The sequence below is a fragment of the Phacochoerus africanus genome, chromosome 4 (assembly GCF_016906955.1).
Source record: "Phacochoerus africanus isolate WHEZ1 chromosome 4, ROS_Pafr_v1, whole genome shotgun sequence".
Lineage (NCBI taxonomy): Eukaryota > Metazoa > Chordata > Mammalia > Artiodactyla > Suidae > Phacochoerus > Phacochoerus africanus.
The window spans coordinates 8,155,736-8,175,297 of record NC_062547.1 but is presented as its reverse complement, the minus strand read 5'-3'; the positions used below and the strand labels follow the sequence as shown (position 1 = coordinate 8,175,297).

Genomic DNA, 19,562 nt, shown 5'->3' with positions numbered 1-19,562 from the left:
CAGTTGCTCAGGATCAAAGGATGCAAAGAAGGCTCCTGGATGCAGTGAAGGAGGAAGGGTTAAAGAGCTAGCCATTTGCCATGTGACTTCAGCTCTGTCCTCCCCTCCCTCTTAGCCTGTTGGAGGTCAGTGCTGGGTACTTCCTCAGTTTACAAAACCCCTTACTGCCGCACACCAGCAGGACTGAGGAAGCAATCCTCCTGTCGCTCTGCAGAATCCCGGAGGCTGTCAGATGAAGCCGTTCGATTCCACTCTGGCGTCCGAGTGTGAAGGGGCAAGCCTGGGCCCTGTGTCCGGGACAAAGCCTGTCCTCCTCCGCTGAGATCGCGGCCCCTTTGGGAATGAGTGACAGGGGTGCTGTGGGATCACAAGTAGGCCTTTAAAACAGCGTCCCCCATGCACCCACACACGCCCCACAACTGGCCTTACCTAACGACATTGGCAGTCTTGTACCGGGCACTTTTCCTGAATCTTCACATCTTTCCCCTCTTCCTAGTGTGTGGAAAAAGAGCCAGGGACTCATTCTTTGGGGAGAAAGAAGAGCTGTTTGGGCATCAGGAAGGGTTGAAGAGATGCTGGCAAAGGGGGGCCGTGAGGAACAGTGAGTGCGGAAGTGGAGCCAACGCCCGGCCCAGCCCAGCTCGGCCCCGGGAGACTGACCTCCCGCAAGGCTCTTCACTTTCTCTTTTTTTTTAATTGTAAATGATAAGTCTCTTAACCTTTGTGTTCAAATTTTGTCTGTAAAATATAGATGCCACGTACCCTGTAGGACTGTGGCGTGGAACAGGAAATAGATGCCAGCTGTTAGTACTACCAGAAATGCTGAATCTGTTGAGCGGGGCTCATACATAAGGTGAACACTGAGCAGCATGGTGTCCCAGACTCTGTGCCCAGGTGCAGCAAGGGCTGCAGGAGGCTTTAGCCTTCCCCGGAGGGGTTTATGGCCTCCCAGCATGAGCTCTTCAAAGGGTTACCTAAGACAGATCCTAGCCTAGGGTAGTGGGATGAATCTGGAGCTCCAAGAAAGGCCCGATCAGAACACGAGAGGGCTCCAGTTTACCCCAAGGTCAGCAGGGGCTTGGAAGAAGGGAGGTACAAGGAGTGGCTTCCCCTGCTGCCCCCAGGCCCCCAGAGTTCTTAAAAAAAGCGGTGTTGAGGGGCAGGCCGTGATGGAGACTTGGAAGTGGGTAGGAACCTTGGAGATGGCCTTCCAGAATCAGGGCTGGAAGAGATTTAGAGGGACTTCGGGGTTGTTCCCCAGCCCTTGGGCAAAATTTGGGATTAAACATCTCATTCTCTGTCCGTGACAAAGGCTCTTAATCTTAGAACCCATAGACGTAAAGGGCTTCGCAGGGTCCCTGAATCTGCTTATATTATGTTCAAAAAATATTTTGTGTATAAGTGAAATATTTTCCTAAGGTTAAACGCTGCTTTTTGTGAAGTAGGAGGTCCATCTGCCACTGTTCGGTGGCTGGTCTCTGCTCCCCGCCCCCTTGTTCTTGATGGGTGGTTTGCTGCCGGGACAGCAGGTCTGATTCACACTTAGACCTCTTGCTGATTTGAGCCCAGACCCAGGTCCCACCTGCTGCAGGTGAGATAAGGGCTTTATGACAGCCTGGGCTGGAGTGAGTCTCCACCGCACCCTCTCCCAGCTGTTACCCAGCAAAGCACCTTGGGGAGGGTGGGGCAGCCCACTTCCGGGGAGGGGGAGGGGAAGGGAGAAGGAAGTTGATCTGAACCCGCCTCTTTCTGTCTGTCTCCCTTGCTTCCCGTTGTTCCCCTCCTGCGCCTTCCCTCCCACCTTGCTCCTGGGTAGTGTCCTGGGACCGAGTACCCATCCTGGCTGCCAGGCCCTGGCCCGGAGAAGAGAAGCCGTGGAGCTTTGTCCCCGTTGCTCTCCTTGCCGGGCCTGGCTCTCTGCTAGTGGTGGTTTCGGTTGCGACACAGTCCAGGTTCCCAGGCAGGAGCCGCTCGGCCTGGCTGCTTAGCTCCTTTCACTGAGGAGGTGGTGGAAGGTGTCGCCTGCTGTAGCTGAGTAAGGGTGGCTGCCGGAGCGGCGGCCCCCGCCCTGGGCCTGGCTCTTCCCGGCCTCTGTACTTTGCCCTCGCTGCCTGACAGGTTCTGCTGTGGGCTCTGCTGAATGGAAGTCGCTGGTAGGCCTTGTCCTTTCCTCCAGCCGGGTATGTTTTCCCCTTCTTTTGCTGTGGGGTTGCTCCCCTCCTCTTTTGTCCCTCCCGCCCCAAACACAGGATCTTTGAAGAGTTGTTAAGTGGAGCCAGGCACTAGCACAGGTAGTAAAATTCCTGGGAAGAGGCATTGGCTGAGCAGGGACGAGGGGGCAAACACCCAGGCCTCACCTGAGCCAAAGGAAGGGGCTGGTGACGGCAGAGGCACAGGGAGGGCACAGCAGTGCTACCATGAGGGGAGGCCGCCCAGGGCTGGTGCCCAGGGACCCTTTTCCTCCATTCCGCAGTGCCCAGGCTTGTTCTCCCTCTGACCAGGGAGTACCTGCCTGACACCCCTCCCAGCTCGGCCCCTTCCCAAGCCCCAGGGAAGTCTCAGGATACTCGAGGCCACCTGAGTGCCGAGCCCCAAAGCACGAGCTTTTCTCGGGAGAACGGTTGGTCGGAGCCTCCAGCAGCAGGGCAGGGGCCCTGCCTCCCTGAGTCAGCGCAGGGCCTCTCGGGGTGGAGGCTGTCTTCCGGGCGTACCTGGCAGCACGCCTAGGCCGAATTCTGAGATCCTAGGTTAAAGGGCCCACTGGATAGAAGGCTTTGTTTTTCTCTCATCCTCGTGGTCTTGCATTTGCTCCTCCTCTGGGAGGACCCCAGAGCTGTTTAGGCCCTACCTCTGAATCAGGCCTGCTTAGCAACCTGCACGTTCTGCCATTTGGTTCCAAATACTGCCTCTCAGGGTAACTCCTTGTTCTTTCTGAAAGCCACCTGAGAGCCACGGTGTCTGCTTTCAACAGCCTGCCTCAGACCTTTGGGGCCTGCCTCCTGTGTGACATCTGCAAGAGCTTTGGGTGTGTCTGGTGTTCCTGGTGTGTGCGGGGAGGTTAGAGGTGGGGTCGGGGGCGCCCATGGCTCCAGCCAGATCCTGTTTAGTTGGCCCAGAAGGGCAGCTCGCCCTCAACCCCCGACCCCATGGGTGAGATCAAGGTCCATGGGCAAGACATGGGCCTGGCCAGAACCACAGAAGGGGCTCTCTGTCCATAGTAGCCACCTGCACCTTTACCTCCTCTTCAGCCTTCAAAAAGCTGTCTCAGGAGTTCCCGTCGTGGCGCAGTGGTTAACAAATCCGACTAGGAACCATAAGGTTGCGGGTTCGGTCCCTGCCCTTGCTCAGTGGGTTAACGATCCGGCGTTGCCGCGAGCTGTGGTGTAGGTTGCAGACGCGGCTCGCATCCCGCGTTGCTGTGGCTCTGGCGTAGGCCGGTGGCTACAGCTCCGATTCAACCCCTAGCCTGGGAACCTCCATATGCCGCAGGAGTGGCCCAAGAAATAGCAAAAAGACAAAAAAAAAAAAAAAAAAGCTGTCTCGCATGTGGCCTTAGTCCAAGAAACATTTTCTACGGGAGACTTTCTCCTTTCCCTGTTTCTCCCCCATGGGATCTCCTCATCCTGGCCCCATCCGTGCCGTGGGAAATATCTCACGAAGGGGTGAGAGAAGGACTGTGTGCTTTGAGTCCTGAGAGTTGGGTGGTTTGGTCCTGAAAGGGCACTTGTAGAGCAGGGGCTCACCGAGCATGCACCGGTGTTCTCTGCCTCTCTGGGTCCTGGACAGACAGAACCGTCACTTTGACTGTCGTCCTGGACACCGGGCTTGAAACCAGCCCTTCACGGCTGCCCTGTGGAGTCCCCTCCTGTGAAGGCTGAAGGTGCTGGGGCTCCCAGCCGGGAGGGTCCCTAGTATCTCTTGTCAGCCTCCAGCTGGGCTGCAGCTGGCTTAGGAGGGCTTGACCTGGATGCAGAAGTCTTGTTGACAATGAGATGTCTTGCTTTGAAGACAGGCTTTAGAGTATTTAGGAACTAAACATAATGGCCATCATGGTTTTCTTTATTGAGCATTGGAGAAGGCATTGTATGTGCGTCCTGTCACCTAAGTAATGTGAAACAGGGAATGTTTCTTTGCCACTTTACAGATAAGGAAACTAGCACTAGTAAGTGGAAGAGCTAGGAGCGGGACAAGTCCTGGTGACTGGAGCTCCTCCGCACCCACTAGACCCTCTCCCGGCTCCATGTGTGGGATCGTCTCACAACGGTCATCTTAGATGATTTACTCCTTCCTTTGTAATAATTTCATCTCCTGCTTAGGAGGAGGTCGATAATAAAATTAACATTATTGAGCAAGTGGCAGTTTCGAGCTTTGAGCGCTGGCAGTTTGTCTCGGCATCTATGCTTTTAAACCACACCTCTTTGTCCTCGTAAGGAGGAGGGTTGTCGCTGTTCCTTGAAGTTCACTGTGCAGCTCGAGGAGGGGGTGCTGTCCTGCTCTGCCACACAGAGCGTCCCCTGGGGCCGGAAACATGGGAAGGGGTGGGCAGAGCTCAGGATAGGCAGTGGGATTCCCCGATTTGGCTTCAGAGGGCAAAGGGCCCCAGTCCTTAGGTAGACACGGAATCCTCATTCCTCATTTGAGAACTTGGAGACCGCCAAGCTCCTGCTGCCTTTGGCTCCTATGCTCAGAAAAGAGGGCAGTGATGAGAAACTTCGGAGGCGAATTAGAGGTTGCCAAGGGAACGTTTCCACCCATCTTGCTCTCTTGGGAGTTGGGGCAGAAGGAGGGTTTTCCCTATTTCCAACCCCTTAGGGCTGAAAAGCAACTAGTTGGGGAAGCACACTTCTTGCCAAAGGAACCCTGGACAGTTCCTTGGGTGGTAGCAAGTCATTTGTTTTTTTCTGTGGTTTTTGAGGGTTTCACTTACAGCCAGAGAGGACTGTGAAAGAAAGAACTTCGAGTCACACTTCTCTGGTCACCCTGCTCCCCTCCAAACGATCTCCTTGAAGGTTCCAAGGCAGCTCAGGATGGTTCCGGGATGAGGCGCTGACAGCACTTTATCCCCACAGTGCTGAGGCGATGGCACCAGCTGCCCTGGAAGAGGTACATCGGGTCCTGACCAGAGTTAGACAGACTCCTGACAGCCGGATGGAGATGCATGTCACATCCCGTGCAGTTGACACATTAAAGCGTGCAGTTTAGCGGCTTTGAGTAAATTCACAGCTGTGTATCCATCACCACCATCAGCATTTCATTAGAACCTTGGCTGTTTCATCCACAGTTGGTATATCCATTGATGGACATTTGTGTCATTCTCGCTTCGGGGCTGTAGGAACGTGGGGTGTTATGAGGGTAAGTTGGTGTACGAGTTGCTTTTGGGTGTGTAGCTAGGAGTGGAATTGCTGGATCGTGTAGAACTCTACGTTCAGCCCTTTGAGGACCGCACAAGTCTTCATACAGATGTGTGTTTTCATCTGGCCTGTACCTTTTTTTTTGTCTTTTTGTCTTTTTGTCTTTTTCTAGGGCCACACCCGCGGCATATGGAGATTCCCAGGCTAGGGGTCCAATCGGAGCTGTAGCTGCCAGCCTACACCACAGCCACAGCAACATGGGATCCGAGCCGCGTCTGCAACCTACACCACAGTTAATGGAACACCAGATCCTTAACCCACTGAGCAAGGCCTGAGATCAAACCTACAGCCTCATGGTTCCTAGTCAGATTTGTTAACCACTGAGCCACCACGGGAACTCCTGGCCTGTACCATTTTTGTATGATGTTTATGTATGTGTTTGGTGCCAATTGTTGTCATTTCTGCTTCCTCACACCCAAATTACTTGAGCTATGGGGTATTTGAGGAGGGCAGATTATGGCCTTGCCTCAGACCCTGTCATTGAGCTTTCTCACTGCATTGAGCATCTAGCATAATCTGGTCTGTCTAGGCACTGGGATGTGTCAGTGACTAAATGATACATGCCTGCCTTCATGAACTTCCATTCTTACCAGATAAGCAACAGATTCATACAAAGTGATACATAATAAAGAGAAGTGTTAAGCATTGGGTGATGACACCTGCTTTGCAGTAATTCTGATCATGTTGCTTCTGCAACGTATCAACATGTGTGACCTTATCAAAATGTGAACAGGCAACAGGGAGGATGATAGACGATGCTCTCCCACATGAGGTGGAAAAACCGTTGGCTTATTGACAGTGGATGTATTGCCAGGCAGTGGAGCCAGCGTTGGGACAGCTCAGGTCCTACGTTCCAGTGCCCGCAGGATATTGACGCTGGACCTGAGGCTGTGCTCCTTTGGAGTGAAGGTGGACTCGCTTCCCAGCGCCTTTTCTCCCCCTGCCCGCTTAGGACTCGTTCTCTGTGTGCTCATCAGCCCCCTGGGGTCTGCCCCTGTGCCCAGCCTCTTACTTTTCTTTGCAGAGAGCTAAAGGCAAGGGTGTGGGGAACTGCAAGGGCAGCATGCTTAAAGGTGTGTGTGCTTCCACCCTGCAGCCCACCTTGGGACACCTCGACTCCAAGCCCAGCAGTAAGTCCAACATGCTGCGGGGCCGCAACTCAGCCACCTCTGCTGACGAGCAGCCCCACATTGGCAACTATCGACTCCTCAAGACCATCGGCAAAGGTAACTTTGCCAAGGTGAAGCTGGCTCGGCACATCCTGACCGGGAAAGAGGTGAGTGCTTGGGTTGGGGACGTGGCAGCATCTCCCCGTTCTGATACCCGCCCAGCAGGTAGTGGTGGGACCACTGTCACAGCCACTGCCTTGTTTATTAGGCAGAAACAGAACAGATAGGGGTGCCAAGAGGGATGAGGCCAAAAGAAGGCAGGAATGTAAAGGAGGAAGTAGATTTGAGTCCCCAAAGAGGTAATTTTGGGCTTTTTGTCTCTTGTTCAGGTAGCCGTGAAGATCATTGACAAGACTCAGCTGAATTCCTCCAGCCTCCAGAAAGTAAGCACACAGTAGTACCTCCCCCTCCCTTTTTTAAAAATTTTGTTTTTGTTTTTTGGCTGCCCCGCGGCATATGGAGTTCCCAGGCCAGGGATCAGATCCGAGCTGCCTGCCGCTGCAGCAGTACTGAATCCTTTAACTCACTGTCCTGGGTCAGGGGTCAAACCTGCATCCTGGCCCTGCAAAGGTGCTGCCCGTCCCATTGTGCCACAGTGGGAACTCCTGTCCCTTTTTAAACCTCTCTTCAGGGATCAGTGATCTACTGACCCCATTTGGACCCCCGCTTGGGCCCCTAGTTCAGAATCTCTGGTCACTTCACTGTCCCACCATCCCTGTCCATGGCTCTGCTTCCTTTAGGGCTTTGGTTGGATCCCTGTGTTGACTCCTCCTGGTTGGGCTTCCTGGCCACAGGCACTGGCTCTTTAGAAGTCTTTCTGCCCCTTCCCAGCCGCTTGGCCTACCAATCTGACCTGCTTCCTCCATCTCCATATCTTCTGGCCTGTGGCCAGCCCTATGCAAAAACATGTGTTTATAGCCGTTACTAGAATCCCATGCAGTTACTTTTAAGATCGGAAGTGATCCAGGGGAGTGGGCTCTAGAAGCAATGGAATAAGAAGAGGCAGAGAACCTGCCACCAGCTTCTGTGCCAGCTACATTTTGAGAGACTGGGCTTGGAAGACTGGGATTTTTAGAAAGTAAACTCCAGTTTTAAGCCTCTGATAGTATGTGCAGAGGGATGACAGGTACTCCCAGTTCTCCTTCTCACTCCCAGCTCCCCTTAACTGGCAGCCTTTGCCAGATGAGCTTGAACGTTTCCTTCCTCCTTGACTTACAGTGGAAAACTGAGGCCTTCCTTAACTGACTCGGGGACCCTCCAGCTGGGCCCCTGTATGGAGGAGTGAGAAAAGAAGGCTTTCATTTGCAGAAGGGGTGGACAGCCTACTAGTGACCTGTCGTGGTAGAACCGGAAACTCTGCCCTCTCCCCTGATCCTGGGTTCCGGCAGTTCCAGGAAGGAAGCAGTCTCCCGTCAGCCTCCCCAGAGCTGTCCCTTCTCCGGGTCAGTCAGATTTCCTCACGCATCAGCTGACCCTGTCTTGGATCGTCCAGGCCTTGATTGACGTAGTTCTGTTCATCTCATGGCAGATTGAGTTTTTCTTTCCATGAGCACATTGTGTTACCTGAGTTTGGAGAGGGCGTAAGCTCATGCTTACAGAGCCAGTTACAGTGAGTTGGGGAAGCTTGGGACTAGGTGTTGGGAGCTGTTGCTGAGAGAGACACTTGCAGAATCAGAGTGTGTGGGTTGAGATGCCCTGACATGCTGACAGTCAAAACCAAGATGTTTCCTATTATTTGTTACCCCTGGGATCCCTCAGAGTTCTTTGATTCAAATGAAACATGGCTGTCATCACCAGGGCTTCCCTGCTTGGAGCTTTCTGGAAGGAAGGAAAAGAGGGCTACTCTTTTCATGTTGGCTCAGACCCCGCAGAGTCGAAGCCAGTTTGGTGGGAGCCATTTGGTCTTTGGAACCGTTCCTCCTGCCAGAGGCAGCTAAGCCATCTTCCTTTCCGCCTCTCTTTTGCTCCCTGCTTCTTTCGGACTGGCTGGAAGGCACCAGCACCAGACAGATGTGACCATTTTAAAAGCCTTTTAGCATACTCCAGCGCCAGGGCCCGTCTGACTCTGGCCAGATCATGCTGTTTGCATTTGACCCCAGCAGTGATCCCTAAAGGGCGAGCATTAAGGAGGCTGGCCCCCTCAGTGTTCTAGACAAGCCTAGAAAACTCCTTGCTCTCCTAGGAGAATGCCCCTTCCCGGCCCAGCGGGTGCCCTCGGGACAAGAACCTTGGCCGCTCCTTCTGGCCCCGCTTCAGTGCTGCTCCCCATTATTTCCCCTGCGATGGTGTCCAGGATTTTTTGCCTCTTCATCTAAGATAACTACCGGACCAGAGGAGAAAGCAAGAGAAACCTGGGCTCTACCAAGAAAGGGGAGCCAAGGTCAGAATCAGGTTCCTGAGGATTAGAAAGCCTGTCTCTTTTTTCCTTTCCAGCTCCCGAAAGCTCTGGGTCTTCATTAACGGGGGGAAAAAAAAAAAAAAAGATGTGTTCTCTTCTTCCCCATAAACTATAGCCTAAATTAGGTCTCCATACCTTCCCTCCCCTTGAAAAGAAAACAAAACAAAATACTTCAGCTCTCTGTGCAAGTGGTGAGGCCTGGGAGTTAGAAAAAACCCCGCCTCCAGCTCTCTGGCCCCCGCAGAGGGATGGAGTTCATCTCTGTCATCTTTCTTTATGGAAATGCATGGTTTGGAGTCCCTGATTTTGTTTCACAAAGAGAGCGTGAGTGTGTGGAGGTGGATTTGATTAAAATTGGCATCAGCTATATATAGGAGTGGCTGCTTCTGTCACCACCCCGAGGCCCAGGAGGTAAAGGCCTACCCACTGGTGCAGAGCCCTCTGACTTCTGTAGATCAGAAGATGATGGGGTCCCCCTTCAGGACCCCCCACCCTCTCACATCCTTCTCACCCTTCTCACCGACCAGGCTGGAGCCTGCTTTGTCAGTGAACTTTAGAAGCAGCTCAGATTCTGAATATTCATGTTCATGGGCTCACACTCCCTATTGCAGAGGCACCAGCCAAAACCCGCCTGCTCTTTGGGCGCTGGATTTGGGTAGACAGCACCGAGGGCACTGCTGACTCGTCCAGATGCCACACCTGAGGGTACAGGTCACAAGCGCCCACTCGCCACCTTTGCTCTCCTTTCTGCCCACGTCCTCAGCCGTCAAGGTCGGACATGGAGGACCTGGACAACCGCCCTCTTTCTTTCCCCTGCCTCTTTTTTCTTTTTGAAAAAAGCATCCTAGCAGTGGCTGTGTTTGGAGGGGACCTGAGGGGAGCAAGCTGAGCCAGCATTGACCCCTGGCACTTTATTTTCCAGCTGTTCCGTGAAGTAAGAATAATGAAGGTTTTGAATCATCCCAACATAGGTGAGAAGCAGCTGTCGTTTCTTTCCTCTTCGCCCACAGCCGGGCCCCCACTTCCCAGCATGCAGCTCTCCGCCCTGAGGCGCGTCACCTTCTGGCACCTCTCGCCTTCAGGGATGCCTCTGGGGAAGCCCAGCTTAACGTCCAGCCCGCCTCTGCCGCCCAGGGCTGTCCTTGGGAGGGTGGCTGCTTTGAGAGGAACTTGTCCTTGGGAGAGCAGGAATGTGAACGGAGGGAACTTTCATTCCTAGGATGCCCCTGTGCATGTTAGGGCTCGATGCGCGGCCCCTGCTGCTTCTCTGACTCACAGCTTGGCCTTTTCTCTTGTAGTTAAGTTATTTGAAGTGATCGAGACTGAAAAAACGCTCTACCTTGTCATGGAGTATGCTAGTGGAGGTAGGCATGGAATTGCTTCTTCCTCCTGTGTCCCCCTCTTCCCCAGCCCCAGCAAGCTCTAGCCCCTGCCCCGTCTCTTGCAGGAGAGGTGTTTGATTACCTAGTGGCTCATGGCAGGATGAAAGAGAAAGAGGCCCGAGCCAAATTCCGCCAGGTGGGTGTGGCGGAGTGTGGGCCCGACCTCTGCTTTGGGGGGGGTTGGCGTACACAGAGGAGCTGCCTCTCTTTAAGTGACTGTTGGAGGGTCCTCGGGCTTGGCTTATCCATGTGGCAGCTTCGAACTTGGTCACAGGACTGCAGCTCCACCAGCCCCTGTGGCCCACCCTCGGGCATCCCTGGGCTGACCCCTCATCCTTCCTTTCAGATAGTGTCTGCTGTGCAGTACTGTCACCAGAAGTTTATTGTTCATAGAGACTTAAAGGTAAGACAAGCTCTTATCTCCTGGGTCTTTAAGTCAGGGCCGGGCTGTTCACCCTCGTTAACTGTGACATAACCATCACGCCAGCCTTTCATTTTTGGGGGAGGATGAGGAAGCCTCTAGGGCTGCTTCTGACATAGGCCTTGCGGCTGGACTTAGGATCCCATTCCAGCCAGCGAGCAGAGAGTCTCTGCCATTTCACCTCTCGGCACATCACCTTCTGGTGTTGCCAGGCGAGGCAGGAGGGCTGCAGGCGGCCTGGTGGCTGGCCGAGGAAAACGGTGTTGACTGTTGCACAGCTGCGTCCCAGCTGCTCTGCAAGCGTGCGGCTCACTCATCTCTCTCACTGAGATATTAGTGTATGAGACTGCGTGCACGTCTCCTGGCCCTAAGTCCTCGAAGCCGTGGAAGCTTTGCACAGCTCCCAGGGTCTCTGAGCCTTCAGATCCCAGCTCTCGCCCGCTTGCCTATGTGAGGAGCAGCCTGTGCCACCAGCGTCCAGCCCAGCCCAGCCTCTTCACATTGATGGGGGGCCTGCCCCGGAGTTGGTGGAGAAAGGTCTAAGATTGATGATGACTTCCTGTTCGTTCTCCCATTCCCCTCGGCTCCTTCCTGTCCAGTGCCTTAGTGTCATCCACTTGGTTCCCTGACATTTTCCATCTTGCCTCGCAGGCAGAAAACCTGCTCTTGGATGCTGATATGAACATCAAGATTGCAGACTTTGGCTTCAGCAACGAATTCACCTTTGGGAACAAGCTGGATACCTTCTGTGGCAGTCCCCCTTATGCTGCTCCAGAGCTCTTTCAGGGCAAAAAATACGATGGACCTGAGGTGGATGTGTGGAGCCTGGGAGTTATCCTCTATACACTGGTCAGCGGATCCCTGCCTTTTGATGGACAGAACCTCAAGGTGGAGTGAAGTTCAGCCCTAGGTCGCTTGTATTACTTCTCATTTCCTCTCTCGGGCGCTGGTCTTGTCCCCAGTCTCTCACTTTTGCTGCCGTTCTACATCTTTCCCATGCCGGAGCTTCAGAGAAGGGCTGGCAAAAGGTAGCAGCTATGAAAAGGCCTTCTCCACCTGCTCTAATAACTGCAGTTCTGCTCGTGAGGGCTGGGGTAAAACCTGTGTTCACCCACCACTCACCCCTCCGAGGCCCTCAGGGTGGCAAGCCTCGGGCTGGTCCAGCCCCAGGGCGTGGGGTGTTGGACGTCGCCACCTCTCTAGTGAGGTGCCTTGTTCCAGGCTCTTCTGGCCGTATTTCATTTATGTCTGCCTGACCAGTCTTAAGCTATTAGGAGCCGGGGTGTTAGGTTTCTTCCCTTGGCCTTGAGTGATTTAAATTTCTCTCCTGCAGGAGCTCCGGGAGCGGGTACTGAGGGGGAAATACCGTATTCCGTTCTACATGTCCACAGACTGTGAAAACCTGCTTAAGAAATTTCTCATTCTCAATCCCAGCAAGAGAGGCACTTTAGAGGTGAGCAGCCTGAGCCCAGCTGGCTGGAAGGTGCCGGGTCCCCAAGGAAACCTCCAAGCTGAGTCTCCCTCTCTGCCCTTCCCATCACTTTGCTCCCTAGCAAATCATGAAAGATCGATGGATGAATGTGGGTCACGAAGATGATGAATTAAAGCCTTACGTGGAGCCGCTCCCTGACTACAAGGACCCCAGGCGGACAGGTGAGGCTGTCCTGGGCCCTGGGGTCGAGCCTGCCTCGGACTCAGGACGGGCCTTGACTGAATGTGTCCCCCACCCACCCCCGTGCAGAGTTGATGGTGTCCATGGGTTACACACGGGAAGAGATCCAGGACTCGCTGGTGGGCCAGAGGTACAATGAGGTGATGGCCACCTACCTGCTCCTGGGCTACAAGAGCTCTGAGGTGCGTGCCCCTGCTCCACTCCCCGCTCTGGCCAGCCTCTGTCAGCAGCACCCCCTGCTTCTAGCAGCTCTCGAGGCCAGAAGCTCACCTCTGAGCAGGTGTGCCCTCAGCTGACGAATTCAGAGCCTCAGCTCTGGGGGCACCGAGGTCCACTGGCCTTGCCTTTCACTCGTCTCCGTCAGTGGTTCAGTAGGAAAGCTGGTGGGGTCTGGGTTTCCCTGTGGGTGAGTAGGTCTGGCTCCTTCTGTGCTGGTTAGAGTGGCTCTAGGTCGGTCTGGCCAGGTCCGTTCCGTGTTGCTCTGGAGGTCTCTCTCTGTTTCTGTACGTGTATGTCTCTGTATCTGGAAGAGACGTCTCTGGGTTCCTGGACACGTGGCTTTGTCTGTCTTGGAGGGACTCGAGTCTGCTGTTTCTGCTTGGTGCTTGTGTCTGGGTCTGTGTATCTGTGTGCATATGCGTCCAGCTTCCCGGCTAAATGTCTGGAAGCTTCATGATTGTTGTCCTGCTCATCTGGGTAACCGTGAGTGCGCCCAAATCCACAGGTCTCGGTGGGAGTAGGGTCTCCTACTCCTACACAGATGCAGGTGCCATCTGTGCGTCCCCACCTGCACTTGTGGCCTCCCTGTCCCGCTCTTCTCTCCCCCAGTGGTGCTGGACTCTCTTTCTGGATTCTTTCTCAGCCTGCTCAGGGGTACTGGAGTGGGGATGTCTCTGAGTCTGTGCGTTCTTCTGGGGATGTGTGTCTGTCTCTGAGGGCAGGGGGTCTTTGTGGGGAGGTGCTCTGGCTTTGGCTGGCTGTGTCAGGGTCTGTGTGTGTCAGGGTCTGTGTCGGGACACGTGTATCTCCACAAGTGTTTAGATGCACATTAGTCTTGCAGGGGCTGTGCCTCACGTGAGCCTGGGGTGGATCTGGGTCTGGCGGGAATGTGTCAGAGGGATCCTCTATAGGTAGCTCGCATGACTTCCACCCCCACTTTGTGCTCTTGCAGCTGGAAGGTGACACCATTACCTTGAAGCCCCGGCCTTCAGCTGATCTGACCAATAGCGGTGCCCCTTCCCCCTCCCACAAGGTACAGCGCAGCGTCTCAGCCAACCCCAAACAGCGGCGCTTTAGCGACCAGGGTGCGTACTTGGGAGTTGCAGGTGGGGACTCACCCTCTCCTCATAGCTTCGGGGACTTGTTTCTGTCCCTGTTCAGCCCTTGCGTAGCATGGCCTTTGGGAGGCCACTTAGCTTTCCTCCACCTCTGGGCCATGGGGGTCGCTGGGCTGCTGGAGAGACTGTAGGAGAGCGCACCGTGCACATGGCGGGCATCCCCTGGGCCCGCCATCACCCATGCCCTCTGTCCCTCTGGCCCAGCAGCTGGTCCTGCCATCCCCACTTCCAATTCCTACTCTAAGAAGACGCAGAGTAACAACGCAGAAAACAAGCGGCCTGAGGAAGACCGGGAGTCGGGGCGGAAGGCGGGCAGCACGGCCAGAGTGCCCGCCAGCCCCCTGCCTGGCCTGGAGAGGAAGAAGACCACCCCCACCCCCTCCACGGTGAGCCCCGCCCGCCCCGCTCGGGCCTTCGTCCAGACCCAGCTCCCTTTGGCCGCCTACCTGACCTTCCCTCCAGGGCCACTTTTGCTTCCCATAGAAAGCCTGGCCCCTCAGAGTCAAAGCAAAATCCCTTCTTTTGCCCACCCCTGACCGCTCTGCATGCCAGAAGAACAGTTTGGTTTTCTGTGCTCTGACTCTACCCTTTATTCCCCACAGAACAGCGTCCTCTCCACCAGCACAAATCGAAGTAGGAATTCCCCACTTTTGGAGAGGGCCAGCCTTGGCCAGGCCTCCATCCAGAATGGCAAAGACAGGTGAGCAGGCCCGGGCCCTGCCGGCCATACTCCCTAGGAGCTGCCTCTCCCAGTGGTGACATCTGCCAGCAGCACCCCCTCCCCTCCTGCTCCCTGGAGTCCTGTCCCGGCTCTGTCCAGTCCAGCTTTCCACACACCGGCACCTCCCCCCTGCCCCTCCCCGCCCCCCCGTCTCCCCTTCCCTTTGCTCCTGTGACCGCTTCTTGTGGTGTACCGAGTGTGACTCCAGGGTCATCTCAGCTGCCTTCTCGCTTCCTGACTGCAGCCAGGGCATGGTAGCCGCACTCCTCTGGGCAGCCGTGCCTGAGGCTTTGTTTCAGGAACCCCCCGCCCCCTCCCCCCGCACGCCCGCTCAGGGCAGGACCAAGAGATGCCTACTTCGGGTACACACATTGAGGGTGGTCTAGCCGTGCCCATGAGAGCAGAGCCCCCAGCCTTGACTGTCAGTGTTGCGTTCCTGACTCCTCATCTTCTGAGCTCCATGAAAATTCCCCTTAGCAACACCTTGCTCTTTCTGGCAACGACATAGCCTTGTTCTTAGAATTCCTAGGAGACCAGTGCAGCCTGGAGGCAGTTGCCTCCTATCGGCTTTCCTGCACTTTGAGTTTCCTTCTCCAGGCTCTGGCCTGCCTCGGCTTCCTTACCCTGCTCTCCGCTTCCCCCCGCCTCCCTCGGCTCTGACTGGTGCCCTGTTGCTACTCCTGGGCCTGATCTGCATCCTGCCGAGGCTTCCCTGGCTCTGGCCCTTCCCACCCCGCCCTTGCTTCCTAACTAGAGCCTCCTGCCCGCACCCACCCCTAACCCAGGCCTCTCCGCTGCTTTTGTCTCCTAGCCTAACCATGCCAGGGTCCCGGGCCTCCACGGCTTCTGCTTCCGCCGCAGTCTCTGCGGCCCGGCCCCGCCAGCACCAGAAGTCCATGTCGGCCTCCGTGCACCCCAACAAGGCCACTGGGCTGCCCCCCACGGACAGTAACTGTGAGGTGCCGCGGCCCAGGCAAGTGTGCTGGGGCAGCTGCTGCACCTGCTGCCCTCAGCTTGCCCCCCTCCACCCCCCACAACTTCTTCCCACCTGGGGGTCCTGCTCTATTCTTGTCGTCTTAGCCACAGGGCTGGCTCTGTCCCCTGCAGCCAGGAAGTAGAGGGAACAAAAAACAGCTTAATGCCCCTCTTTTCCTCCAGTTCTCCCTCTCAGAACAGAAATGCAAGAAGCCGTCCTGAGGCTCCAGAAGGAAGCCTTTCTGTTCTGAGCCCTCCTGGACCTTCCTTAGGACCCGGGACAGTCCGCATCACGGGGACTCAGTCCTTGAGGGTTGGGCAGCATCGTCCCTTGAGGTTCCGGTCTGCCTAGCTCCCGAGGAGCCACTTCTCCAGCCTGTTCTGCTCTCCACACACGTATTCTTCCCTCCCTCCTTCCCTCCCCCCCTCCCCCAAACCACCCCTTCCTCCTCTAGTGTCCTCAGTGGCCACACCCCTTCCTTCTGTGTCCTCCGTGATGGCTGCCTCTGCCCCAGCATCCCCCTTCCCCGGTGGTGATAGCTTTCTTGTGCCCCTGATGCATTTCCCACCCTCCCCCCACCTCTTTTCCCACAGCACAGCCCCCCAGCGTGTCCCTGTCGCCTCCCCCTCCGCCCACAACATCAGCAGCAGTGGTGGAGCCCCAGACCGAACTAATTTTCCCCGGGGTGTGTCCAGTCGAAGCACCTTCCACGCTGGGCAGCTCCGGCAGGTGCGGGACCAGCAGAATTTGCCCTACGGTGTGACCCCAGCCTCTCCCTCTGGCAACAGCCAGGGCCGGCGGGGGGCCTCGGGGAGCATCTTCAGCAAATTCACCTCCAAGTTTGTACGCAGGTGAGTAGCCTCGGGTGGCAGTGAGGCCGAGGCCAGGCCCTCTACCTGCCTGGGGGTGGGGATGAGGGCCCCCGGGGTTAGAACCAGGTTTAGGTCCTGGGGTTAGAAGAAGCCTCGGGAAGCCTAAGAACTTGGGTTTTTGTGGGCATATGAGGTGTCCAGACCTGTCTATCCCTCTCAGGCCTCCCCAGCACCGTATACACACCCCTCTTTCTGGCCCGAGCAGATGGCCCATGCCGCCTCCTCTCTAGGAGAGTGTGAACTCAGATGCTAAAATAAAAGCCCCCGTCTTCTCTCTTGGGTTCCCATGGAAACTTACATTTGGTGACGCAGCTGCAAAGTCATGAGGCCTGAGCCAGGCTGGGCCGGTGAGGAGAGTGTCTCCTGGGCTCGTGTCTCGCCCCCTCTGACCTCCTTTCTCCCCACCCAGTTGGTTATGTCTGGCTGCAGCCACTCCCCTCTGCCGGGGAGGGAGGGGTTGGTGTTTGCCAGGATAAAGGCCATGAATGAAATAGTTGGTGGGGGCCCAGAGTGAGGCCTTCCTATGTGGGGACCAAGGCGGGGATTCTCCTCAGGAGGTTTCTCTCACCGGGGCCCTGATGACCCAAAGGGCCGGTGCTGATTCTTGAGGTGCATCCAGTCCGGCCTCTCAGGATGCTTCCTGTGGCCAGCCCCCACCTCCTCCACCATATTCGTGTAGCTCGGGAGGCAGCAGGGGGCTGGAGAGGGTGAGCTTTGCAGCCCTTCCTCCTGCACACCAGTCACTCAGCTGCGGTAGCTCGGCCATGCCCCCGTCCGGCCCCACGTGCAGAGGTCGGGCTGCAGGGCGGGGTGTGAGCAGAGCAGGATGTTTGGGACTCTAGTCTCGCTGAGCGGCTCTTGCACAAATGGGGTGACCCTTGAACCCGTAAAGCCCACTCCCCACCTGCTTATCCACATACTGTCTTGTTGGTTTTTTTTTTATTTCTTTTTTTATTTTGTCTTTTTTTGTTTGTTTTTTTAGAAATCTGTCTTTCAGGTTTGCCAGAAGGTAGGCGTTGAGCCCGCTGTGTGTGTGTGTGTGTCTGTGTCCTGTGTCCTGCCTCCATCACTCACTCCCCTTTTCTGGCTCTTGCTCCCTCCTCCACCTGCTAACCACGTCTGTGTGGCCTTCTCCCTGCCATCTTAAAGGGATGACGATGGCCTCTGACTGGGCACCCCACTCAGGGCAAATGGCTCTGAAAATGACGGGCCAGTCCCCAGGCAAGAGGGACCTTCTCAGGGAATTCTCCCTTTAAGATTGTCTCCTCCCCCAACCCCCTACCCCGGGTCACAAGCATCGGGTTCCTTTTCCAGCCCTTCCCCCGTGTCTGCATGCGCTCTGAAGAAGCTCCACCAGGGCGTCTGGGATGGTGTCCTTCTGGCTTTCCTGGGCTTCTCCTCCTCTGGTGCCCTGACCTTCAGGGCTGTGTGGCCTCTTGCCCCTGTCCTGTGGGATGGCAGGACTTTGGAGGTGCTGCAGGGTCCCTGGGGTCTCAAGGCTTTAGCCCGGTGCCTCCAGGCTCAAGGAGCCTTTGCCTGACAAGTGGGGCACAGCGCCCCCTTCTGGCAGCTCCTGCAGAACTAGGCCCACCCCACCCCACTGCAGCATGCCTCCCGCCTTGCGCAGTATCTGGATGAATCAGGCCGCCTCCTCTCTGGGCTGTGTTCTTCAGATATGGCCCGCGGCTCCTGAAGAACCAGGAGCTGGGACGTTCCAGGGGCAGGGGCCGCTACCCAGCCCTGAGCTCTGGCAGAACAGGGAGAGATCTCGCCTCACTCAGGCATCTCCCTTCCTGGGCCAGCTCCTAGCTCTGCCACTCCTGGCCCTGTCTTCATCCTTTCTGGAGGCCTGCGTGGGCCACATACCAGGCTGAAGACCAGAGGCCAGCTGGGGAGCCCTGCTTCCCCGAGGCTGTCAGCCCGGGCCCGACGCTGGGGCTGGGCTACCTGACAGGCCCGTTGGCGCCCCTGCTGACTGAACAACTGCCGAGACAGGGTCTTCCCCCCTTCCGCCCACTGCTCCCCACCCAGCTCTTCACTGCATGGCTGGCTGTTGACTCATGGGGCCCCAGTGGGGGCCTGCCCTGCAGGGAGCCTCCACCCACAGGGCAGGAGCCAGGTGGGGCTGGAGAGAGCAGCCAGGCTCCTTCCCCTGCGCAGCCCGGGCTCCCTGCTCCCTTGGGCTTGTTTGCATTCGTATGTCTGTTGCGTCTTTGTGTTCCTTTTACATGTGCTGCTGCTGCTCTCTCACTCCTCCTCACATCCTCGCCCTCTGCACGCCCCGATTTCCCAGCTCCAGGCACCCCTCTTCCAGCCAGGAGCTGGAGAAGCCGCTCAGCGGGGCCAGACCTCTTCCCCACCCGCCCTCCCAAGGCGTCTGCCTTGCCCTGCCCTGCCCTCCGTCCTCCCTCCTGTACAAGCAGAGGGCCTGGCCGGCCGGGGAGTTCTAAAGGAGAGGGGGAGGCGAGCTTGTCCACAGCCGACCTCAGGGCCCTGCTCCTCCCCGCCCAGCCCCAGCCGTACTCAAAGCAGGTCCAGCCCTTGGCCCTTCGAGCCTCCTGAGAGAGGTCTCTTTAGCCCCTGCCCCTTCCCTCCAAGAGGACTGCACTTCCGAGACCCGCTAGTGCAGAAGCCCCCTTACAACTGAGCCCCGGCTGCCGGCCGGGGGCAGGGGAGAGCGGCCTCGCGCTGCGGCTGTGCTCCCTGCGTGTGCCCGCACGTCCACGCCCTCCTCCCCGGCTCCTCCTGGCACGGATCTCTGGGAGTGTGGGGAGGGGCAGGCCCCTCGTGCTGGGCTCCCTGTTGGAAGGGGACAGTCAAGCTGCCACTGTGAGGTGCCACAGAGCCGCGATGGCCTGCCAGGTGATGGGCGAGTAGCCTTTGGGTTGGGGTCCAGCCCACCCACCGGTGGCACTTCCCCAGACCCGCCCTCACAGAGGTCCCAGCACTAAACTCTCCCTCGCTCTGTTTTTTGAGGAACCTGAATGAACCTGAAAGCAAAGACCGAGTGGAGACGCTCAGGTGAGAGAGGGCTGGAGCCAGCGCCGGCCCTGCCCGGGGCCACCCGGCTTGCCACGAGCCGCCTGCTCCTCTCGTCCTTCTGCCACCTGGCTCTTCCTCCTCTGCTTCTGCCTCCCCGTCCTCTCGGGGGTCTCCCTTTCCTCAGAGAACCCCACCCCCACCCCCGCCCTGCTGCAGTAGGT

The 19,562-nt window shown here is 56.7% G+C and overlaps 1 protein-coding gene across 6 annotated transcripts in view; it reads left to right on the top strand.

Moving 5' to 3' along the window:
- Positions 1–19,562, top strand: part of MARK2 (microtubule affinity regulating kinase 2) — a 61,181-nt gene that overhangs the window by 39,009 nt on the left and 2,610 nt on the right. For 2 of the 6 annotated variants that reach the window (XM_047775433.1, XM_047775437.1), the window contains exons 2-18: positions 6,508–6,687; positions 6,910–6,963; positions 9,901–9,949; positions 10,277–10,342; positions 10,426–10,496; positions 10,707–10,763; positions 11,433–11,669; positions 12,115–12,234; positions 12,335–12,434; positions 12,523–12,635; positions 13,625–13,757; positions 13,998–14,176; positions 14,393–14,490; positions 15,323–15,484; positions 16,081–16,338; positions 17,342–17,368; positions 19,336–19,380. In XM_047775433.1, the coding sequence (XP_047631389.1) occupies positions 6,508–6,687; positions 6,910–6,963; positions 9,901–9,949; positions 10,277–10,342; positions 10,426–10,496; positions 10,707–10,763; positions 11,433–11,669; positions 12,115–12,234; positions 12,335–12,434; positions 12,523–12,635; positions 13,625–13,757; positions 13,998–14,176; positions 14,393–14,490; positions 15,323–15,484; positions 16,081–16,338; positions 17,342–17,368; positions 19,336–19,380 (1,949 nt within the window). Of the gene's footprint in view, positions 1–1,761; positions 2,181–6,507; positions 6,688–6,909; positions 6,964–9,900; positions 9,950–10,276; positions 10,343–10,425; positions 10,497–10,706; positions 10,764–11,432; positions 11,670–12,114; positions 12,235–12,334; positions 12,435–12,522; positions 12,636–13,624; positions 13,758–13,997; positions 14,177–14,392; positions 14,491–15,322; positions 15,485–16,080; positions 16,339–17,341; positions 17,369–19,335; positions 19,381–19,562 lie in introns of those variants that run through there. The other 4 variants (XM_047775436.1, XM_047775438.1, XM_047775435.1 and 1 more) reach the window with 4 other exon arrangements.